At 38.5% G+C, this 23,752-nt stretch overlaps 1 protein-coding gene across 2 annotated transcripts in view; it reads left to right on the forward strand.

Moving 5' to 3' along the window:
• Positions 1 to 269: 269 nt before the first annotated feature.
• Positions 270 to 23,752, forward strand: part of ADGRA3 (adhesion G protein-coupled receptor A3) — a 57,965-nt gene continuing 34,482 nt past the window's right edge. Inside the window, exons 1-3 of one of the 2 annotated variants that reach the window (XM_065633409.1) lie at positions 270 to 324; positions 5,161 to 5,191; positions 16,945 to 17,016. In XM_065633409.1, coding sequence (XP_065489481.1) covers positions 5,181 to 5,191; positions 16,945 to 17,016 — 83 coding nt within the window. In that variant the 5' untranslated portion in view covers positions 270 to 324; positions 5,161 to 5,180. Of the gene's footprint in view, positions 325 to 1,312; positions 1,674 to 5,160; positions 5,192 to 16,944; positions 17,017 to 23,752 lie in introns of those variants that run through there. The other variant, XM_065633410.1, reaches the window with a different exon arrangement.

Consider the following 23,752-nt stretch of genomic DNA (forward strand, 5'->3'; position numbering starts at 1 on the left):
CAACTGGTATTTTGCAGGGTGTTATTTGCCAGAGCTCTTCTGCAAGGATGGGCCATTGTGAGTTCTTGCTTAAGGACCAGAACTTCCTATGCGTTCTGCAAAGTCTCTCTTAAAATTCTTAAAGTAGGTGCTGACAGATTTTGCAATTTGATTGCAAGTTAGGTAACAGTTATTATCCTCACACCTACTGGAGGCAAAGAATGTATTGAGAATTTCTGTTGTCATTGGCACAAAGGCATTGCTGGCTGCAGAGAAATGTGAGAACATGACCTATCTATACCCAGAAGAGCAGTTCCGAGCGTGCAATGAAATGACACATTGTGGGTAGGTGTGGGTTGTTTTGGGGTTTTTTGGGGGTTTTTTTGTTGTTTTCTATTTGGTTGGTTGGTTGGGTTTTTTTTTTTTTTTTTTTTTTTGGGGGGGGGGGTTGTTTGTTTGTTTGGGGTTATTTTTTTTTTTTTTTAATATTTGAGATTGGTGATACTGAAGTAACTTTTCCCACCCTTTGGCTCTTTGGCTGTGAAGTGGGAATAACAGAGTTACCTCATTTTACAGGGATGATTTCAGGACAAATTAATTACAAGCACAAGATCCCTAGCATCAGAGTGCTGAAAACCATTCAGCACTTAGGCACGGGATTATCCCATCTCCATGAGGCATGAATGGCAACAGCCCCTCCTGCAAGACCAAGGATTTGGAGCTGGGGGCAGCAGGCAAGGGACGGAAGCAGAGGAGAGGGAAACCACACCGCTCCACCCTGTCCCGACAGGGCCCACGGAGCGTCAATGGGACTCTACAGAATGCTGGGGGACCCAAAGACGCCGGCCACTGGGGAAGGGGCTCGGGCCTGGGCGAAGAGCTCCCGCTGGAGGAGGCCGCGGAGGAAAGCGCCGACGACTGCGGGGAGACGGCGGGACCGCGGGCAGGCCCAACACTGCCGACGACTCGGCCCGGGGCTCCCCATGGGGCGAGTGCTTCTTCCCCTCAGAGGCGCTCCCCGCTCCGCCGGCAGCAGCACCCCCCCACCGCGGCCCCTCACCCGCGCAGGCGCCGTGGCCGCAGCCTCAACCGCGGCGCTTGCGCAGTGGGGCCGAGGCCCGGCGGGCGCGCTCGCAGCCGCGGGGCTCCGGCACCGGCGGAAGGCGGCGCTGCTACCGCTGCGCGGAGCCCGCCCGGCCCCGACACAAAGGCGAGGGCAGCTGTGGCGGCCGCGGCTCCTGCCCGCCCGCAGCCCACCGGCACCACATGGCGGTAGTGCTGCGGCCGCGCCTGGCGCCGCCCCCGCGGAGCTAGGCCGGGGCGAAGGGCGAGCCCTCTGCGCTCGCTCATCTCCCTCCCGGCCCAGCCGACCCCGTCCGTCCCCGCCGTCTGCGGGAGGAGCGGAGCGGGGCCCTGCACAGCCCCGCCATGCTGCCCCCGGGCCGCAGAGCTCCCTGCCGCCCGCCGCGCCGCCGCCGCCCGGCGGGGCTCCTGCCCGCGCTCCTGCTCCTGACGGTGCTGGGGGGCGGCGGCGGCGCCGCGCTGCCCCCGGGCTGCAAGTACGACAGTCGCCCCAAGAGCGCCGGCAAAGCAGCGGCGGCCGGCACACCGGTGGAGGTGAAGGTAGTTTGCAGCAACCTGGAGCTCGCTCAGGTCCTGCCTCCCGAGGCGCTGCCCAACCGGACGGTCACCCTGTGAGTACCGTCCCCGGGTGGGAGGTGGGCGGCCTTGCTGCGACGTGGACGGGGTGGGGGAGGGAGCGGCGGCCTGAGGTAAAATGGGGTCAGCCGGTGGCGGGGGGACGCGCGGTTGACCCCCCTCTGCTGCCGGGGAAAGCCCTTGGGACCGTGGGGGTTTTTCTGGTTATGCTTTTCGCGTGTTCCTTTAGCTTCCCAGGATGCTGATTTTAGGGGGGGGGGAGCGTCCCGTTACTCAGCGGCGGGCGGGGGCCGTGCGGGACGGTCCCGCTCTGTGCACCCCCCTCGCCGCCCGCCCCACGGAGCAACGTCCCCGCACAGCCCTTGCTGCTGCTTCCCTTTTGGGGCTGCTCTCCATCAAACCGTTCAGGAAAGCTTAGATATTTCTTTATTAGAAGCAGTTGCACTTTGTTTTTTAAACTTCTCTAAATGTACTTTTTTTTTTTTTTCTTTTTTTTAAATCTCAGGAGAAACTCAGCTTTGGAGTACCGCGCTCTGAGGTAGTTTTAACAACTGAGCACTAACAGAGAGCGTGAGCTGCTCACTGTGTGGTAGGCTAGCTGGGCCTGAAGTTTAGTGGTAGCAAACAGCAACTTGTTCATTATGGCTCACAATAAAACCAGCCAAAGGGATTTATTTTGTTTCCTCTTTGGAAAAAAGGTCAGTTTACTTCCACGTAGCAGTAGGCGTGCTGTTTTTATGTGGAGTTAATTCTAGCTCATCCATTTGAAAAACAAGTTTCAAACAGGATGTGCAACTTATTCCAAAGTAAGAAATATGTTGCTGTTTACTTAGACATGAGTGTGCACATGCAAAGAAAGGATTTGCATGTGGTTTTTCTTCCTGAGACATTAACTGGTCAGTCTAGCAAAGAAGTTCATAGGATGATTTGGGTTGAAAGGGACCTTTAGAGATCCCCAAGTCCAATTGCCCGGCCATGGGCAGGGACGTCAGGAGCACTGGATTTCATCAGTGGACGGCCCTAAAAGTGGGACCTTGTCCTTTGGAGAGCCATAAAGTGCCTGTGCTACTGTGGGAAGGCTCAAGTGCAACCACACAGTATGCGAGAAAATCAATGAAAAGAAACTGAATTATGGGGTCTAACTTAAGATATTTACGTACTTAACTGGAAATCAAAGGTTTGAAAGATTTATCTATATTCCGAGATGAATAATCCCAGGATATGTATGGTTCTGTCAAGAGAATAGTCTGACTGTTGCTTTTGTGAACTTCGACAGCACTGAAACACCAAGGAAGAGCTTCCTTCAGGAAGTGTTAGTGAGATGTGGACGCAGTCAATGGCAGATTCATGGATGTGGAGCTATGAGAAAAGGGAAAGCAAAAAAAAAAAAAGGGGAGATGATTAAGAATAAAGTAGTTGTTCTTCCTTGGCAATCTGTAAGGGTTCAGAGAACAGGTCTAAATGACCTGTGAGAAGTAACCAGAAATACTCATACGTGAAGGTTCTGAAATAGAAAAGAAAGCAAAAGGTAGAAGGTGACAGCTGTTTGATCAACAAATTCATTTTAGCCTTTGTGAGCCTCAAAGGCTTTGCAGCTGGTTATCTGTTAAAAATATAGCATTATCCATTAACATTTTGATAAAAGTATATGTTCGTATGGTTGATATGCCAAAATTGACTGTGGGAGCCTTTTGGCTCAGAAAACTTGGAGTCACAGCTCTGCTGTGAAAGACAAGCAGATATCAAACACAGTAGCCTGGCTGTGGACGGACCTTTGTTCATAACTGCAGTGACAGAAGAATTCGGAAGAATGATTCATCTTTCATCTTGATTTTCATACTCCTTAATTATCTAGAGTGTATCTAGAGCATATCTACATACGCTAATTAGTTGCTTTCATTTTTAACTGACCTTTGAAGTTCATGGTAACTTCCAAAACATTTATTTTTCCTCTTTAAACTTTTTAATAGACACAGCAAGAAACAATGTGATTTCTTTAAATGTTATTTGCAGCAAGTATCATAATGGTGTTGATACAATTAATATGAATGCACACTTTGAAATTTTACTTAAATATAAGACAAAGAGTATTAAACCAATGCTCCTGCTTTTTCTCAGAGTGGACACAATAACTGTTGTGATTCAGGATCTTTTAAGTTTGTTGACTCTTAAAGGTGTGGCTTCTGTATCTTGCGTGGGTTGTTTAGTGTGTGTGGTTTTTGTGGGTTATAGGGGTTTTTTTTGGTTACTGGATCTGCGTTAACCTGGTTATAAAGTTTTGTTGATTTATGAGGTGTGTTGCCAAGTGCCATTTCACTAACATGTTGATGAGTAGTGCCTGGGTTAATCATTATCTAATCTTTTGCCAAAAGTTACTTTTTCTTCCAAGCTGATGCTTAGAATTGCAACATTTGGTGGATAGTGGAAGGCTGTCTGATTAGCGTCAAACTACCCCGAGTTATCTTGAATCTTGATTCTTGCGGGATTCTTCTATTAAGATAAGTACTAGTTCTATTACAGCTTTTTGGATTAGTGGATCACTGCAGAGATAAATAGCTGAAAATAGATCACTGTTGTGTAGATGAGCTACATTTTAATTCAGTTTATTTTATGTTGGCTCTTATTTTGCACAAACCAATTTTAAATATGAGTAGTTTGTAGTTTTACAAAACTTTTTGGTTCTTGAGTGACCTAGGAATGTCTCAAATTAAGTGATTGTATTCATTTTGGAAATCCTGATTCAGTCCTTATTGCTGATCTAACTCTTAGCTTTGAGTACATCAGCTGCTGTGTATTTAGCATTTACAGTTGTGGCTTTTTTTTTTTTCCAGTGAAATATTTTTGAGCACAAAAGTGTCTAAAAAGTGAGGAAATAAGAGAAACAGTGGAAATTAGGATGAATTAGTAGCATCTGAGGATGCTGGCCAGGTTCTATCATTCTTGCACACCATTGTGGTTAGTGGTTAACAATGCTAATGATAAGTTGGACAAGGTCACTTAATTTATGAAATGCCTTGGCTTTTGTTTGCCACAAAACATTTTGTTGTCCTGGTAATTTAGGTCAGTAGTAGAATCTTTAGTTACTATTCAGAAAAAAAAAATCCTAATTTGTTTTCAATTGATAGGAGACAAAGTAAATTTGTTTAATGATTGAGGAAGGAAAGCAAACACTGGAAGAGGAGTGTTAAACTATAGAGAGATGTCTGTGGGAGAATAAGTAATGTTTAGGATTTCTGGGGGTACTGTAAATGGAGATCCAGGTAGAATTAACTGGTGCTTTACTGAGCAGTTAGGTCAGGTTACAAGATGAATTCAAATTAGTTGTAGTTAAGAAAAGGACTTTTTCATAGTTTTATGTAATAAAAACTGATTGGGATGTAAATGAAGGGTGTATCTACATGAACGCCATAGATGGCTTTGACCTTTGTAGTTTAACCAGCCGGATGAGATGCTTTTGATGTGAAGATAACATAACTGGGTGAATGTAACTCCATGCTTTGTCTGACGTGTTCTGTATTTCAGTAGATACTGAGGCCATTGCTATGATTCACACGTAAGTAAAAAATGCATTATACTCTTGTAATAGAAGTCTGAGATAAGAAATCCATTGCTGTTGTATTTCTTTGATGCAAGCTGAAATTATGATGTCATAACAAATTAGATAATTAGCCATTACATCATTGTTTGAAGGAGAATGTGTAATCCCACTGAAGACAAGCCCATGAGGTTGTAATCCTTGTTATTTGTTGAGAATTTTAGTTACCCATTACACATAGGTTATTCTATAGGAATAGGAATCTAAATCAACAGAAGAAAAGCATAGATATTCAGTGAAGAATTGTTTATCTGAATCAGGAGCCTTACTGGTCTGCAAACAACTTTGCTTACTCACGTATCCTGGTAGGAACATATGAGTATGAATGTTTGAACTTGCAAGTGTTAGAATTTACAAGCCAGAGCATTATCCTGGTTTTTTTGTTCAGAACTATTCAAAGATATGCTTAACTGGTTTACTGTTGAGACACATCTTAAAATGTCCCAGTTTTTGTCCAGCTCCTAAATAATCATGTTGAATTACATCCATTAAGCAGCTGAAAGGCAAACTTATTTGACCTGCAAGACATCTGCACAGCCTTTCCATTTGTAACACAAATACCTAAATCCAAAAGTTTCAAAGCAAAAGGTCACTCATATTGCAAGGAGTCACTTGTATCACAGTGTGTGATTACATTGTAATTACAGGAATTATGTGTAATTATGTAATTTTTTTCTTCTGACAGAAAAAGGACTTTTCAAGTTTAAAAAAGAAAGCAAATAGATATTATGTAGAGATTTACAGTTATGATTTTTAATCTTATTTTCTTTCTTTTGAGGTGTGATCTGGTATTTTCTAAACTGTTTTCATTTCCTTTGTTTTGCTTAGTTGGGCCTTTCTGTATTATGTGTTTGGAAAAAAGTGTCCTTTACCAAAACACTGACAAACAGGAAGTATAGACATAGTAAATGTCTTCTGTGGAAGTTTGTCTCTTCTTTTAAAGTACATTTCCATTACTAACTTGAAGGTACTCTTGACAGCTAATTCCTTTTTTTTGGTTGTTGTTAAAATAGTCTATTTTAAACTGTTGTAAGTGCTTGGTATTAATAACTTGGTCAGTGTTAACATTTTTTTTGAAGACACAAAGGTCTAATAACTCCCATTAAAACTCATCTTAAAATTTTATTTGGTCAGTCGGTACACGGGCTATGTAAAATACATTTTACTCATGAACACAAGGCAGTAGAGAGACAATACTTGAGAATCGTTGCATCCACAGTTTCGTAATTTGCAAGTACTTGCTCATCCCTTTTTACCAGTGGCATCTGACTCCTAAAAATCATTAGGGATGTTTCATTTTATATTAGGCTTGTATTTTAGTAGACCTATTCAGTATACATCTGTGAGATTTTGTGTATGTCTTTTACCTCATTGAAAAGATAGCAATCCACATTAAAAATCAGATTCATGCTTTGCTGTATGCCCTATTCCAATGCTGATTCATTATTGTGGGGTGGTTATTATAGAATATTGAATACATACAATATTCTTGTATGATTGTGGACACTACTTCTGTGTATATTTGAGCATTGCAAGAAAATTCTGAGGTCACAATTTGAACGGTGTTTTCTTCCAAATTGCAATATTTTGTTCTACCTAAGTAACTATTCCACTTCAGCAGACATCGATGTTACCTTGTTAGTAAGTATCCACTGGGATACCCAGACAAGTTTGAATAGTGTTTGCTTGTTTCTTTCAGTGTTGCAGTAATGGCTTTAATGTAACATGCATGGTGGGTTGTAATTGGTAATAGTCTTCATACAATGAAGATTGTATCAATGCATACTGATTTTTTTCTTTATCCTTCTATATAAGCATTTAAAAATTGTTTTAGGTGCCTTTCACGATAAGATTATTGTACTTTTGGTTAAATATGTGAATTAATTAGAAATATGGCTTCTGTACCATAGATGTAACTGTAGGCAGTTGTTACAAGCCTGGGGCCCAAATTTTGCATGAGAGCTATGTACTGATTACTTCTGAGTTAAAAATAAGGGAGGAGGATAGAGAGAAGTTCTGAAAAATAATGGAGAGCAAATTCAATTTTTTGTAATGAGGACAAGTTATTAGTAGTATTTTAATTCTTAAAGCCACAATATCAGTGTAGAATTTCCCAATACCTTTATTCCCTTGAAGATGTCCATGTGAGCAATGCCCTTTTTGTGTTCAACAGCCTCAGGAAGAGAGATTTTTTAGTCTTCAGGACTAATACTTTTTTTCTTTTATTGTTGTCTTCTATTGATCGCTAGCACTCCTGTTTTTGTTTCAGTTTGGCAAAACTGCAAAATGCTAAAATTTTAAAGTTAATGCCAAGAGTTAAAGAAATAGAATTAAAATTTGTGCTGCAGTGATGAACTGCATGTGTCTCATTCCTTTTTGCTTGCAGTTTGTTCATGTTTCAAGGGTTATTTTTGTAATTTAAAACAAGTATGGAGCTGCAAAGTTAGATATTTCAGAATTTAATGGTTCCCATATGTACTCTGCATGGGCCAGATATGTTGCAGGTTTATGGTTTTGTCATTACTGCCTTATTCAGTCTGTATTTTCACCGTAATAGTCTCTGTAATTTTTTAATCTGTACAGTTGAAATGCTTTCTTTGTATTAGTAGATAATCCATTAAGATTAAAAACAGTTGAGCATTTCTTTTCATTAGTAATAATAAATTGTTTTAAATTACTTTCTCAATGAGATACTTCATGAATTCTAAATATTAATTTGTAAAATCTTAAATAATCTATTAAACACATTTAGTCTTTAACATAGTTAATAGGTGAGAATTTTATTTTCACCTTTGGATTTCATTGTTTGGTTGTTTAGCAGTGAGAACTGTCTTACTGCCCTTAGAGTGCTACAGCAGGATAGTCTGGATCCATTAGTTGCTGTTGATGTGGATCACTGTGCTGTGACGACTCCTTCGGTAATGGCACAGGGCATGTCCAGTGGTGTCATACAGCTCTGTCCTGCACGTCTCCTCTGTCCTGCACGTCTCCCGGCTGCCTCGGGCGGCCAGGGTGCCAGTGCATGGCTGTGCAGAGCTGCTGGTCCCTGAGCAGTTGCTCTGGTGGTGTGTGTGATCCAAGCTAGTCAGCCAGTTTTGGCAGGGCTGCAGAGCTGTCGCTTTTGGAGAAGCAACTTGACCTTTTTGGCAAGGCAGACCAACTAAGAGCGTTTTTTTGAGGGGGGAGAAACAAAACAAACATAATAAATGCAGGTTGATTAAATAAGAAATAGGCAACTTAATTCCACAATTCTTTCTGCACTGGACAGTGTGTTCTAGGATTCATCCAGGCAAGTCTCCAGCATTACATTTCTAGGTGGCTGTGGGCTGTGCTGTCTTCAAATGCTTTGTCTAAGAGTACAATCTGTGTCCCCGGCTAGGTCAGTTCAATCTAGGGAAAAATGGTGCTTTGAGGTAGAGGGAGGGAGGTCAATGTCTAGATATGGAGTGAAGAAAGGCAGGGAGACTCGATTAAAAGGCAGAAACTACTGGAATTGGTGGGGAGCTGAGATGAGAGCATGGATTTCTTTGGTTGTATTGGTTATGGAGATGGGAAATAGGAAGGACTTTGAGGAAATGAAGGCAGAAGACATAAGGTGCTGAAGAATGAGTGTAACTGGCTTAGCATGAGATGGGCAAGAATTCTTTGAAATTCAGCAGCTGCCCACAAAATCAGTAAAGGCAGTATTAGTGTCTGGATGCCAGTAGGAGAAGATGGATCATATAAGGAAATGGTAGTGGTATAACTCGGTCTGGGAAAACTCTACTGCTGTTGTCTACATGTGCTATTTCCATCTGAGCAGGTGAACATAAAGGCTTATTTCTGTCAGATACCACAACTCACTATTAGTTAGCCCATGTAGTCATAGAAGAGGTTTTACCCTGAAATTTAGTATCAGAGTTTGCAAGTTATGCTCAGATTTCTAAAAGCATCTTGTAAGACATACCAAACAACTGATTCTAATACCTCGAACTGTTGTTTTAGGATAAAACAGCCTCTGGTGTTAACAGGAATTCATACCAGTGCTCAAAATTGCCTGTCGATGGGCTCATTAAAGTTTCTGTGGGTTGCAGTGAGCTGACCTTCCAGCTCTGTGCTGGAGAGGAAGTCCCTTCCACCCTCTCTTCCTGCTTCTGAGACAGGGATGTCCAGGAGCGAGGGCAGGGGAAGGATCTTTCCTACAGTTACATCCACATCCAGCTGCCTGTAAAACTGCAGCCTGAACTGGATCTGGTGTGTTTGTACCTTCACCTCCCAGCCTCCTGCTGTGTGAGTGTGGGATTTTTTTTTTCCCCTCCCTTGCTGCTGTACTAACATTTGTCTTGCTCTATGCCTAGTCAGCTCAGGGAGCTGAACTATCAGAAAACTGACTTCTGTAGCATTAGGATATACATTTTTGTGAAAACATATCTTTGTATGCCAACAGTTGACAAGAAATGCTTGCTAAAATGTGTCTAGACAAAGCCCTTTCTAGAGAGCACGTACACCTGATAGGAAATGTAAATACATGTGAGACTGGGTATGGCAGCATATGCTATAATTAATACTAGTGTGATTTGACACACACAATATATTTGCTGTAACAGTTTAAGTTAGAAGAGGCATCTGTGTGTGTGCAGTATTTCCTGTGAAGCGAGTTACTCTCTTGCACGTGCGTATGGAAGTTGGAGCGGTAAATTTGCACTAAACTGCAAGTCCGTGAGAATCCTAAAAAGTCTACATCTGGTGGATAAGGAGCAGGAAACTTGGGAGGGAGCAGAAGGGAGGTGAGTAAGACAGGAGGGTTACTATGAAAAAAAGTCAATTATCTCTTAAACTAATGCAGATGCTACAGCTATGAAGAGGGGAGAGGGAACTTGGAGGAAGCTTCTCAGAATGTAATGATCACAAGGGTTAGGTTATGAATGCTTTTAATTAGCTTTAGAGATGGCAACTCAGAGTTAGTGTTGAAAGAAATTAGATGTTGCTGTGTCCTCTTCATTTTCTCTTAGGTAGGCTTTCCAACCTAGGATAAGTACTAGAAAGAGAAATTTGGTTGGTAAGGTTATAATTTCACAAGAATTTCTTTTGATAGTAGTACAATTTTCAGCAACACAGCTACTCATTCTTGCATTCTGTTTTGCCCCTCGATTCTGTCCTTCTAGGATGAGTTTTATTTAGTACTTTTACATGGAAAATTCACTGAGATACTCCAGTGATTGGTACTGTATTTCACTGGAAATGAAGAATTCTGTCCTTAAGAATGTTTTTTTTCCTTAAAGAAAGGCAATAAATAAGGCACGTGGTCATGCACTGAATATCAAGAAAAAAATATTTGGAATAGCAGTGCACAAAGTGAGCATTGTTGCTTCAATGATGCAGGGATTGTGTAGAAAAGAAGTCCATCATTACATCATATGAAGTTAGCACATTCCCAGGTAAAAATGGAGTGATTATAAATTGGCACAGTTTTTATTCTGTAATTTCATTACTTCTGTTTTACTTTACAATCTTAATATTGTTTAATGTGCATAATAATGAAATAGCACAGGAAATATTTTATCAGTTGCAAGTTTCTATTTTGCAAATGTTTAATTGTTAAGCTTCCTCAGTTACAATGTTTTTGTTAAATTGGGAAGTACTATTTCCTTTTGTTAGGGGCTTTGGAAGGGTTCATAATTCTTTGTGTGTAGCTTGTGGAGTGTTTTCATTTCAGTTACTTTTAAGCAAGTGCTGTTCATGTTCTGCTTGGTCTATTACTTGCATTTCTTTCCCTTTGACACTAGCAACTCACTAGAAGGCAAAATACTAACTGTTGAAAAATACTGGGTTTATATCCTTGTTAAATCAGAGCTGCTACAAGATAAACTTTGAAAAACGTATTTCTTTTTGCATGTTCACAGCTTTTAGCAGAAAGCGTTTTTCTTGGTTGTACAGATGGTTACTTTGGTCCAATTTTTGCTGGTGGCTGCTTTCGCAGTCCTTAGAGTATACAGCCATTGTCATGAAATGATGGGATTTATTTTTCTGCTTCCTGGCTCTCTATGTGAGTCTTTAGCATTCAGCTAAAGACTTTATTCAGTTACACCATCTTCCAGCTCTTTGTACAGGCTTCTTGGAGGCCATTTTGACTTTTTTGTAATAGCGTTAGTCAGCATATGTGTAGATTTTAATAGTATCCTATGAAATGATTCATTTGTGAAGTTTGGAGATGCATTCTAAATTCCTGTCTAGTTGACTGCTTATCTTAGTGATGGTGGTTTTAAAGCTGACAAACCCAAATTGTTTCACTGAACAAAACTTTTCTCACTTAGAGCTTACGACCTTGTTCTAATTTAAAAAAGAAATCAAACCTTGATTTCTGCCTCCCCACAGTATGAGAAAACGATGATTACATAACCTTTAGTATCTGTTGTAAAACTATTTGTAGTACAAAGGACAGACTTTGCATTCGACTGCATAGTTATATTTTGCGTGCTAAAACTGGCGAGACCTTTAGCAAAAGATGCCCAATAAGTTAGACCCAGAGTTGAGGTTTTTTGCAGAGTTTTGCCAAATTCTGCCACTGTATGGAGCAAAACAGAATTGGGCTTTCAGACCCAAGCTATATTCAACAGAGGAACATTGCAACAATGTTCTTGGAATGGGTGAAAAGCTGGGATGGTTTTGGAAGGAGGGGATGTGTTTGTTTTGTTTTGTTTTTTTTTCTTGAGGTGTGTTGTTTTGGATCATCTCTTTGTCTCTGCAGCTATAACTATTCTGCTCAGTCAAAGGAGAGGGAAATGTGTTGCTTTAAGCTGACTTGAGCTGTTGTCCATAATGGTTTCTAGAACCTACTTTTCAGATGCCTTTTCATCCAAGTTTTTGGTGTTAATTCCTGTGTCTGTGAGAATGTTTGCATACAGTAGTTCCACATTTTATTTTCTGTTATGTAAGGGTTGGGCAGGCAAAATGCATTTGTTCTAAGCAGGTATTGTTGATCATTAAAAAAATTTAAAAAAAAATAAAATCTCATGTGGAGCTTGTAAGACATACAAAGCAACGAAATATCCAGGTACAACATTCATGTTGCAAAGTCACCTGTTAAAGAAGAGTTGAATAAGATGGGGAGGGGTGAAAATCTGTAGCTCTCTACCATTTTGCCTTTGAACTTCTTAATGATGTAAAAGTTGGCATATTTTCAGAATTACTTGCCTCTTAGGAAAAATTATGGTCTTAAACCAGTAACTTAGAATTATTATTGGTCACAAATAATTTTCTGTGTCTAAGTGGCACATGATAGTCCATCATTTCCCTGTACATTAATGCACAGAAATTCTGAAAGTGACTATAAAATGTCTACTTGGAGGTGAACGCTTTATCGCGTTTTGTCTTTGTATACCGCATCCCTTAACACTTCAAATAATGTATAGACTAAATATATTAATAGCAAGTTTTAAACTGCATTTTTTTTGAAGATTACACTTACAACAATTTCAAGTATGATGAAATGTCTTAGGTTATATGGAGTGTTGTAAAATCTATCATTTATTGTACTAAACCTTTATGGTTGAGCAACTTAGAACTTCTGCAGAGAAAATACTAAATCAGGCTGACTATTATTTGTACATCACACTCCAGAGAGAAATTTACCTAGTGAACAGATATTCAAAGGCTTCTACTTTAGGTCTATTGTTTTATAGGTGATGTCAGAAAACATTTTTTTTTTTTTAACAGAGCTGTAACTTTTATTTAGTTAAAATTTAGTCCAGTCAGTTTTAGCTACTTTTGAACTAGTTTCTGCTCCATTTTGCATAGTTTCTTTTTTCTGGAAAAAGTACAGGGGAAATGAATAAATCCTAAGATGAAGTCAGTTATAACTGACAAATTATTTCTGTGTTTCCAAAGAGTGTAGTTTTTTGCTCGCTTGTGTTGACTTGGATGTTTCCTGAATCTCATGTTTTTTCTTTTATCCATAGGTGTGAAGTTGGCCTGTGTTTGGTGTGGTGTGTTGTTGTTGTTGTTTGCTTGGGGTTGGTTGGTTGGTTTTGGGGGGAGGGAGGTGGTGGGGTGGTTTTGGTGTCTGTCTTTTTTTTTTTTCCTGCTGCGATTATGCCTTATGTTCAGTTTGCATTAACTATTGATGAGGATCTTTATAAGCTCCTTCATTCATTTCTTTATATATTATTATTTCTCTTCCCACATACATTTCTGAAACCAGGAAGGATGTTGAAATAAAGGTACGCTTTGCTCTGAATAGATTTGATTTGCAGAATAAATCCTATACCTACCATTTCTACAAATATTACTTACTACTTAGGTTGAACCCTTTTTCTCTTTGAGTAGAAGTGAAAGTAGGTTCAAAGACTTTAGGACATGTAATTTTTAATGCTTCATTTAAGTTTTACTACTTTTGCAGGCATTCCAAGTTGTAGATGATGATGCTGTTTATGATAATTATTCTATTTACCAGCCTTGCAAATGTGTATTCTGGTTTTCTGTTACATGTTGGGCCTTTCTTGATGCATGGATTCCTTGAAAGATGTAGATTGCTGAAGAGTAACTGTGCTTTCTTGATTTGTACATCTGTTTTTAAAAAATACTGTGTGTGTTTCATTTGTTTGGTCATCTAGGTTATCCCAGCTGCAGCCAAGGGGCAGTTTTCCTTCTTTTCTTCCTGTAAAGTAGCTTAATTTGTTTGGCTCTGGAACTGTATTTTCACAAGAGCAGTTTTTTTTCTTAGCTAACACTCCAGTGGATGTTGTAGACATTATAGGCACATACAGCAGCAAATTCTCAGAATACTTGCATATCTTTTTTCCTCATCCTTTCTACCATTCCTGTCATCAGTCTTCACCCAGGATTAGCTGACTGTGTAGCGTACTGTGTTGATCACACTTTTGTGGTTGACATATAAATTAATCTCTTGGAAGGTGCCTTGGGTGAATATGTAGTTTAATGTTCATCGCTTGTGGAGTGGGCACCAGGGATTGACTTGAGATGAGCTGCAGAAATACATGGGATGACTGTACAGGGAGGAGAAAGAGTGGGATCTCCTCCTTTTAACATCAGAACTGTTACCTCGTTTGATTGATTTAATCTTAACCTCAAGAATTTTCAAACCTTCCGTCTGTCAGACTGGAAATGGAAAGATTTTCAAATAATGTGTTCAGCTGTCTTGATTCTGTGTGTGTCAGACTGAGAGTGACTCAGAGCCAGAGCTTTGAGACAAAAAATTGCCTGCCGTGTGTTTGTCTAAACCACAGAGGCTCCAGGCAGTCTTTGAGAAACCTGGAGAGGAAAACTACTTAGCATAATATATAGTTGTGTCAAAATGATGCTGCTTTCATAGACTGCTGTTTCTGTATTTTAGTTTTATCTTATTCATGATGTGTTTTGAAGTACTAATCCTTGTAATCATTAGATAATAAAGTTTATGCATCGGAGGAAAGAGAGGTGTGTGTGTTTCATTTATGGCTATAGTAAAGGATATCTGAAAGATGCAGTAGGCTGGAAAGAAATCTCCTAGTGGCAGTTGTAAGTGCAGAAGTAGTTATCCAGCCTGAAGGTGTAATTGGTGTAAGTGAAGAAGTGCTTGGACATGTTGGATCTGCAGGATGCATTTAACAGAGGACCTGTCTGAAATTGAAGTGACTGTAGCAGAAGTTATGGAAAAAACTGACAGAGTGAATAAGTTTCCAGGACAAGATGGTGTGCACTGGGGAGTTCACAGAAGAACTCAGGGATGAAAAATTCAAATTAAGAATGTCTGAAGTCTTGTTTAGAATGAGCTTGATTTTTTTTTTTTTTTTTTTTTTTTTTTTTTTTTTTTTTTGAGGACTGGAAGGGCGGCAAATGCTGATTGTTGCGTTGCGTGTGGGTTTGTTTGTTTTTGTTTTTCTTTTTTAATAAATGCATCAGGAGTTTAGGGGAACTACATGGTTCAAAGTCCGATGTTTGCATCAAACAAATCAGCAGAGTTTATAGTAAATGCATTGGATACGTGGATAAAGAGAGAGACGTACTCTGGAAAATTTACGTTGCCTGTAATGGGAAGCTCTTCCCCACAAACCTTTGGAGTTCTTCAGAATCAGCAAATTATTTACAAGGATGATCCAGCTGATATGATGAGACATAAATGCTTTTCCAAAAGGCATCTCTCAGTCCCTTGCCAAAGGCATTTGATGAAAATAGTATGTCAGCATAAAATGGAAAATCCTGGTATGAACAGCTAACATGCTGAAGGATAAGAAGTGGATGTGGAAATAAATGATTAGTTTTCTCAGTGGAGTAGAGGCTTAGAGACCTGTAATGCACAATGTATTTCTTAATGACCTGTAAAACAGTGTGAGTAGGGGGTTGACAAGTTTTGAGTTGCTTGATGTTATAAGGATGAGGGTAAAGTGAAGAATTTTGGAAGAAGTTTGTGAAACTAATAATTGGGCAATAAAATGGCAGAAGCAGCACACTGTAGAAAAATGAAAATTGTTTTGGGGATGATGACAATTTTGTCTTTGTATATGAGATGATGGGCACTGAACTGACCAGAAATCTTCAGTTCTTAGTACAAGTGGTAGATCAGATGTTAGGAATTTCTAGGAAAACGATCAGAAACAAAATAGAACATTGTTATCCCACTGTGTATATTTGTGACTTGTCTGTGTAATACTATTTCAGTTCTGATGGTCTTATCTCAGAATTTTTCAAGTGTAATAAAGCTGGAAAGAGCTCAGAAATGTTTAAGGTGGCACAAAATGACTTTTTCGTGATTAACTATACTATCAATCTTTCATCTGGCAAGAGAACATCTAGATTCCTACATAATTACATGTGCTAAAGAAAGGATCGGTGTAGGGATTGATTTCTACTTGTTTGTGTATGAAGTGGGGAGCATCAAATGAAGCGAGCAGGAGCTGTGTTCAGAACAAATGAGATGAGGTGTTCTTTATGCAATGGAGCTTTGTACTGTGAAACGTTTTGTAAGGAGTGTCATGGATGCCAAAATTTTATGTGATACAAAAGGAAAATGGGCCTTTTTTGTGACAGAGAAATACGTAGCTGTATAGAAAGCAGGTCCTTCTAAGTAAGGAAACATCCAGCTATACAAGGGATTTCCTAACTTGCGGATAATTTGCATGTGCATACGGCTGTGACTGCAGAACAGGGTATTGGGCTAGATGGGCCTGATCCAGTTATTTGTGTGGAAGGGGGAGCTTGTGGTTCTGTGGTCCTTTAAGAGAAGAAAGGTTAGGTAGAAGTGAAGGAGTGCTTGCTGAGCTTATTTGCAGCTGTTTTTAAAAAGATTGCACTGAGGAGAAGGATGAATGTGTGACAGATGGCTGGGAGAAGTGAGCGTGTGGCTGAGGGTGGCAGCAGAGGAAATGGGTGAAATGCTGTGTGGTTTTGAAAACCAAAGTGGATATGGAAGAACAGAATGTCAAATGTGTAGGTTGGTTGTTCAATGCTTCATTTTCTATGACACCAGTTCTGGTGCTTTATTATCATAATCCTATATGGGTGAACTTTCTTTTGCGTGTTAATTACTTAAGCTTGCGTGGTTTCATAACACAGAAAGTCCTTTTTCTCCTTCATAATTTTTAAGCAGTTCTGTTGTACACCTCAGAAAATGACCTAGGCATTGTAGTTTGATATAAGTGTTGTTAAACAAAAAGATTTACACCAGAAGTGTAAGCTGCACTAAATCATTTTGTTACCAAACATAATATATTGTTCTTGTCTGTTTTTGTTTACAGGATTCTGAGTAACAATAAAATAACAGAGCTGAAGAATGGTTCCTTCTCTGGATTACACCTTCTTGAAAGACTGTAAGCACTTCTTAAAAAGCTATTTTCACTTTAAAAATTAAGTTATATTCTGTTTATGTTTCATTTATAATTCTGGGAACAAATGTCTTAAGAGATCTGTTCTTTATTATGATGTGGGTTTTTTGTGATTGAAGAGTTAACATAGTTGAGCATTCATGAATATGAAAGTCATTTAACAGCATAAAGGGATAATCTCACCTGGACATGAAATTAGGGCAGTTTTAGTGGGAAGTTCACTGGAATACTATGGTGACCATGTTTGCTTTCTTGTTGTTGGTCTCATAATATGAAAACTTATGTTTTAAAGAAAACACTTTCTTTAATTTACTTATGAAGTTTCACACCCTTTATCAAACAATTGTAAAGTATTTTTGTAGGGGAAGCAGATGTATTAGAGCCTCTAAAAGAGGGCAGAGTCATTTTAAGTTTGTTGACATTTATTTTAACAGTTCTGCTGCTTACTTTACAACTTGGGTATATACCGAATGTATGGGGGGTGTGAAATGGGAGTGAGGCTGATGGGAGTATCTTCTTGGACATCTTTTGCTTCCTGTTTTCACTTTTCCTTTCAGATGATTTATCACCTATGGGATAAGAAGCAGCATTGTAGCTTCTGTTACAGTCAGCTTTTTTCCAGCTGGTAGAAGGTCAGGATTGGCAGGCTGATCTACCTGGGAGCAAGCAGAAACTTTAGAGATAAGGATTTTTCTAGGCCATTTGACTGGGAAAGTAGCCAGTTTCATAATCATCTCGCAACATCTAGGAAGAGTTCCAAACGCCTTTTGGCTTCAGGGGATTAAAAGTATTTTATTCTTCCTCTAAAACTTGAAGGCTGCAATCCCAGTCACCTGGCCTAAATAAATTCAAATGCTTCCTCTAATCCATCCCCCACATGCCAGAAGAAAGATTTGTCTTCTGCACTGGCAAATGAACTTTATTGTAGAAATAAGCCATTGTGCCAAAGAAGCAAGGTTATCAGCTGTGATGGCATTCTAGATCTTTACACATTATTTTGGCATCCATGCTTAGGTAATAAAGGCATCTGCTGACAGTTGTTATTTGTTGTAACTCGTTACAATTTTCAGACAGGAAATACTTGAAACTCTAATTAGATTGAGATGATAATTTGCATTTGCTCTATGAATCCAAATCTTAATTTTCTTTAAAGTCATAAGAACCCAGCTTGCTTCCATTTTACTCCTGTCGTTTATAAGGATTTTCTAGATTATTTTAATATCTTTTTTCATGAAAAGGAAAAGAAGGCAGTAAGGCAGGTATCATGTTTTGAGCATTTGAAGTGATCTGGGATAGCAGTATTTTAGGTGGTATGGTGGTCTCATCTGAATGAGATGACACACTTTGTGCACTGGTGTAGGAGTTAATACACCAGCAAATGATTATTAATGGCCATGTGTCTTCATCATAAAGGAGAAACAGCTGAATAGTAGTAAGCAGGTCAAAAATTTTAACTGCTGTAAGTGCTAATTAAAGTGTCCAAAAAGATGTTAAGTATTTTAATCTCCATGGACTTTGTTAATACTATGTTTTGCTATGAATTGCCTGCTGTTTAAATGTTGAAGTAGCTTCTTGCACAACTAATTTGTGGCAGATAATTTTTCATCTAGTAAATACTTGACTTTATATTGCATTAGTCGAAGTCCAGCAACTTAGAAGCAAATTGCTGTCTTCTGTCTGGAAGCCAGCTAATGCTGCCTGTTGATTTTTGCAAGGATAAGAAGATTACTTTATGCATTTGTAAAGTACTATTTTTCATTATATGTGAAGGAGAAAGAAGGAAGAGACAGGCATGGAATTCAGTAAAATATTTAGAGAGCAGAAGAAGGGTTTGATATTTATCAAACTGTAAATAATGACAAGGCTTTACCAATGTCTTTTTAGGTTATAGTAATAAACCTTTGAAAAGGGAAAATATGCAATATGAAGGGAGTGTTATTTGTAGAGAGTCTAATTTTTTTTTCTGCTGTTTTTACAGCACCAATCTACAGATATATAGGTGCCTTAAGTAAAAATAGGAGCATTTAATACTTTTCCAGACAGTAACAGTTTCTGATTTTAATTCTTGTTGTGATACTGCAGCAGAGCATGTGAAAAGATAGACCCGAGTTCCTCCAGCGGTCTACCTGAACTTTTTTTTTTTTTAAGAAGTCTTAACAAGTGATTGGAGAGTATCAGTATTTCTTATTTGAATATTACCGAGCAAAGAAACAGTTCTATGAATATTCAGGAACATGTTTTCTGCTCTAACTTTAGTTCTGGTTTTGCTTCTGGAAGCTCCATCTCTTTGTTAGCTGTGGCTCTTTAAGGACAACACAGAGTGTTAGGCTAACAAAATATTTATTTTCCTCATCCTCACCTGCTTCTCAGGTAATTTCTGAAAGATGAGTGGTGAGGGGAGCAGGAAACGTGCTTCTAGTCTGCTGAAAAATCTGTGCTGTGAAATTGAATGCTTTGGAGTATTCTGAACTGTTGGGAATATAGAAATTATTCGAAGGAAAAAATAAAGGTTTTCTGGTCTAGACTCTAGCTTTTCTTTAGTTTGCCTAAGTGTGGTAGTCTCAAGCATTTTTCTTTCACATTTTTGCATTACATTTTCAAGAAATTTTTACTCTTGTAGTTCATCAGTCCATGCCACAGATAATGTGATGGGGTAAGCAAAACCACAAAACAAAGTGATCTAAGTTGCTATTGATTTCTTTAGGTGCAAGGGGATGTTAAAAGCCTACGTAAGAACTTATCAAAAAGTCAAGAGATGATTTTTAATAACAGCTTTTTAATTTCCATTTGTGAAGTATCCCAGTCTCTGAACTGTCATGTCTTTTGTAATTCCTTATGTACTTGGACACTCCAGTTGCTTTTTATTCTTGTATTACTCCAATATTATCAAAATCAGTGATAGATCTAAGTCACCTTTCCTTTTCTAGAGAGAGTTATTTGAACCTAGTGAAACAGCTCCAGCAGCACTTAAGCCTAACGTACAATTTGAATATGGTAACCTGAAAGCAGAATTCTACATCCGAGACCCACATGCAATAAAGTATTGTGCTTTCAGTTATCGACAGTTTTGGAGTTACCCTAAATGCTTGGTACACTGATGGTGAAAACTCTAAAAATAGCCTACTGTGTTTTAGGGAGGAAGTTTATGTATGTATAGGGTAGAATTTAAATCGTACTCGGTGAATGATGAGGAAACATAAAAATTGTTTAATTATTCATAAGCATTTGTTGGATCTGCCTGAATAAAATCTATACTTCGTAGGGCTGTAGGAGGGATAGGCTATGTAATGTTTAACCTCTTCTTGTCATTTCTTACGTAGTTATCTTCCCCCATTTCCTTTTTGAAAAGGCATTTTGCATAGTAAGAATCCATGGTAGCTAATGTATTTCATGTCTGACATTAATTTTCAAGTTCTGTTCAGGAAGAAAAGATAGTTTATCCAATAGTAGTGGAGAGAGCTAAATAATGTTTACGTGTTAGTATGTATACATATGCATCATTTGTGCCTGCAGGATGCTTTAGTAATAATTCAGACAATCTTCATTGTGCTGAGACAGAAAGCAGTAAATTTGAAGTAAGATGTATTAATACATAAGTAGTTTTTATGTATACATGCACTGAAACATTTAATTATAAATTCTAATGAAATGAAAGGATTTTGTTTGTTACGTGGCAAACCATAGTTATATTTAAGTATTCTTTCATTAAGGTTTTTCTTATCTTAGCAAGATAACATTAGGTGTGGTTGTCAGGCTCTTAAAAATATTTTTGCTTGTTGGTAAGTTGCTATTTGCTCACTTGATCATGGATTTGAAGAACAGCTGTTCAAACTGGACATAAGAAAATTCTTCATAATGAGAATGGCTAAATACTTAGAGATTTGGGTGATAAGATGGGTGAAATCTGCATCCTTTGAGGTTTGCAGGACTTCACTGGATACAACAGCAGGGTGGTTGGTCTGATTTAGTTGTGCTTTGAGCCAGAAGTTGGACTACATGTCCTCAACACATCCCTTAAATGCCAAGTTTTTCAACTATCGTAATCTCAGTTAATCAACTTCCCTGATAAATACAGGGTCATCATCATCTGCAGTGTTATTTAGATTTAAGAGAAAATGTTATATTTTGTGTAGGTTCTCAGTGTAAGGTTGCTCTACCGCCTGGCTTGTGGGGGTTTTTTGTAGCAGTATTTTTAATTGCTAGATGAAAGATGTAGTTACTGTAAAATAAAAGGTGTACTGATGGTGTAGAGCTTGGGGTGTTGTAATATTACCCTATCTTAAACCTTCTTCTGATGGATTTCTTTTGGACAGATTTTCTTTTATTTGGAGAAACAAATACCTATAACTATATCCTCTTGGTTGAGCTTTGCCAAAGAAAAATTATTAAAATCGGTGGCTGAGATGATTAAATTCCCATTGTTAAAACTCACTAATTTGTAGATGCATATTTGTAAGTGTTAAGAACAACAAAAACTTTAAAGCCAAACACAACTTTCAGAGATTGGCTTCCCCACCTCCCTTTTAGTGAGAATCTTATCAGTCTGTTGGTTTAACCGCAACTGTAATTTCTTCATTTAGAAACTGTCCCAGATACTGGAGTCCTGGCAGTTGCACCAGCCTGTGCATCAACATCTTCTACTGTTTCTGAAGAGCTGCCAGAGATGTCAGCACTGTGTTAATTTTGAGATCTTTAAATATTTTTTATTTCACAGTTTTCATCTGCTAATACTTTTTGATAGATGGATGCCTAGCTAGTGCTTATTAATGACTGCCACTGGGAGCAGGGGGAAAACCTCGGAGACTCCCCAACTGTTGTGGTTGCAGGTTGAGAAAATGCGAACGCTTGGGGCATCCAGGGTGTGTTTTAAAAATTACTTGAGCATTGTGGTTCATTAACGCTTTGCTATCTTATTTACAAAATACAAAATAAACATCAAGTTTTATGAAAACATGAAAATTGTTGGCATTTCTTTTTAAAAATAATTTATTCATTCTAGTGTAATCATCCTTCTGGAACTGATATTAATACCTACTAAGGGGAGGGCAAAAAAGCAAAAAATTACATAAAAAAAATAGACTAGTCAGTTTTTATCAACTAATCTGACAAAATGTATAAACAAGCTGTGTACATAGTAAAACTCTTGCTTTTAATTTAAAAACTAGATTTTTTTTTTCCCACTGAAGCAATGGATTTAAGAAAGAAGTGTATCAGGGAGTATGCTTTGAATTTAAGTAATTAAATAAAACATCACTGATAATCTAGACTAGTGGATTTCCAAGACGTGTTGTCAAGCTTTTTCTCCCTGAATGTTTTTCAACAGTAAGATTTTAAGTGGGAGTTACGTGATTTTTAAACTGGAATTTAAAATATGAACACTAAGTATCATTTTTCTTCCCTGTCCCAAAGACTGATGGTGAGTGACAAATAACATTTAGTATTCTCAGATTTGTCATGGTTTTGGTATTGGGTCGAAAGAGGCTTCAAAACTCTACAGTTCTTCAGGTTCCTGATACTGCTTTGGAAGTAGTTGGCAGTCCCTGCCACCGTACAGGGCAAGAAAATAAAGCTGAGATAAGAGAAGTTTGTCATAGTTTTATTTAGAATTAATTTACTGTACTGCAAGGTAAATTTAAAGTATTTAAAATATTTCAAGGATTGAAAATGTTTATTAGTCACAGCATTGAAGTGGATTCATGTGCCATGGCACTGTCTGTTGTACCATGATTTGTTAAGCTGGCTGTAGGAAATGCTATTGTGAAATCCTGGGATGGATTTATATTTTCACTCATGCATATCTGTGTGATGGTAGATATAATCCTCTTGTACAATTCTCTTTCAGGCAGAATTATTAATGTTGTGGTAGATGTAGGAGTTGTTTTTTCTACCCTTGCTTACTAAAATATTGCTTTTAATTGAAGTTACTACTTTTCTTTTAAAATGCAGAACATTCACATATTACCAAGGAATGAGAATTTTTTTCTTGTAGAAATAGGTGCCTGCGAAGTTTCACGATAATAGTGCAGTAAAAAATCTTGGATTAATAAGGAGGTAGAAATAATTTTAACATTCATACAGTGATAAAGTTTGTTCAAAGCTGTGTAGATGCTGGCCGATGCTTTCTGTGACCTTTCAAATTAAGCTGTATCTGCAAAATATCCTGAGTTAGGAGTCAATACTCCTATGTTACTTGTACAATGAATAAAGCAGTTTAATGACATAGTTACTATACATTTCTCCTTGCAATCTCCTATTCTGGAAATTTAAGATTTAAAAATCTGTGCTATTTTTCCACCAGCTGTGTTTGGAGTTCTCAGCCAGGGCTTTGCTTTTGTGCCAGTAACACTAGTGGAAACTTTCAATATTGTGTCTTTGGTGTATTTTTAGGATCTTGTTTGGCTTCTTTTGGCAGATGCTGGGGACTGCTAAAGTATTTAAAATTGGGTAGGCTGAGGAAGACAACACAGTATTGTTCTGTGTAATGAGCAAATGTGACACCCTGAGCAGCTGTAACCTATTTGGACACTGTGGTCAAGTATCTTTGACCCTTTACCCTTTCATGTGATAGGAACTAATAAAATATTTAAAGGAATACACATGCTGTTTAGATTATTCTTTCTACGTAAAATACAGATTTTCAAATTTTGAAAGATATTACGTTAGAGAAAGTAGAAATGTATTGTTTGGCTTTTTTGGCAGTTTCCAAACAAGTTGAGACAAG

Source organism: Caloenas nicobarica, chromosome 4, assembly GCF_036013445.1.
Source record: "Caloenas nicobarica isolate bCalNic1 chromosome 4, bCalNic1.hap1, whole genome shotgun sequence".
NCBI classification, from domain to species: Eukaryota; Metazoa; Chordata; class Aves; order Columbiformes; family Columbidae; genus Caloenas; species Caloenas nicobarica.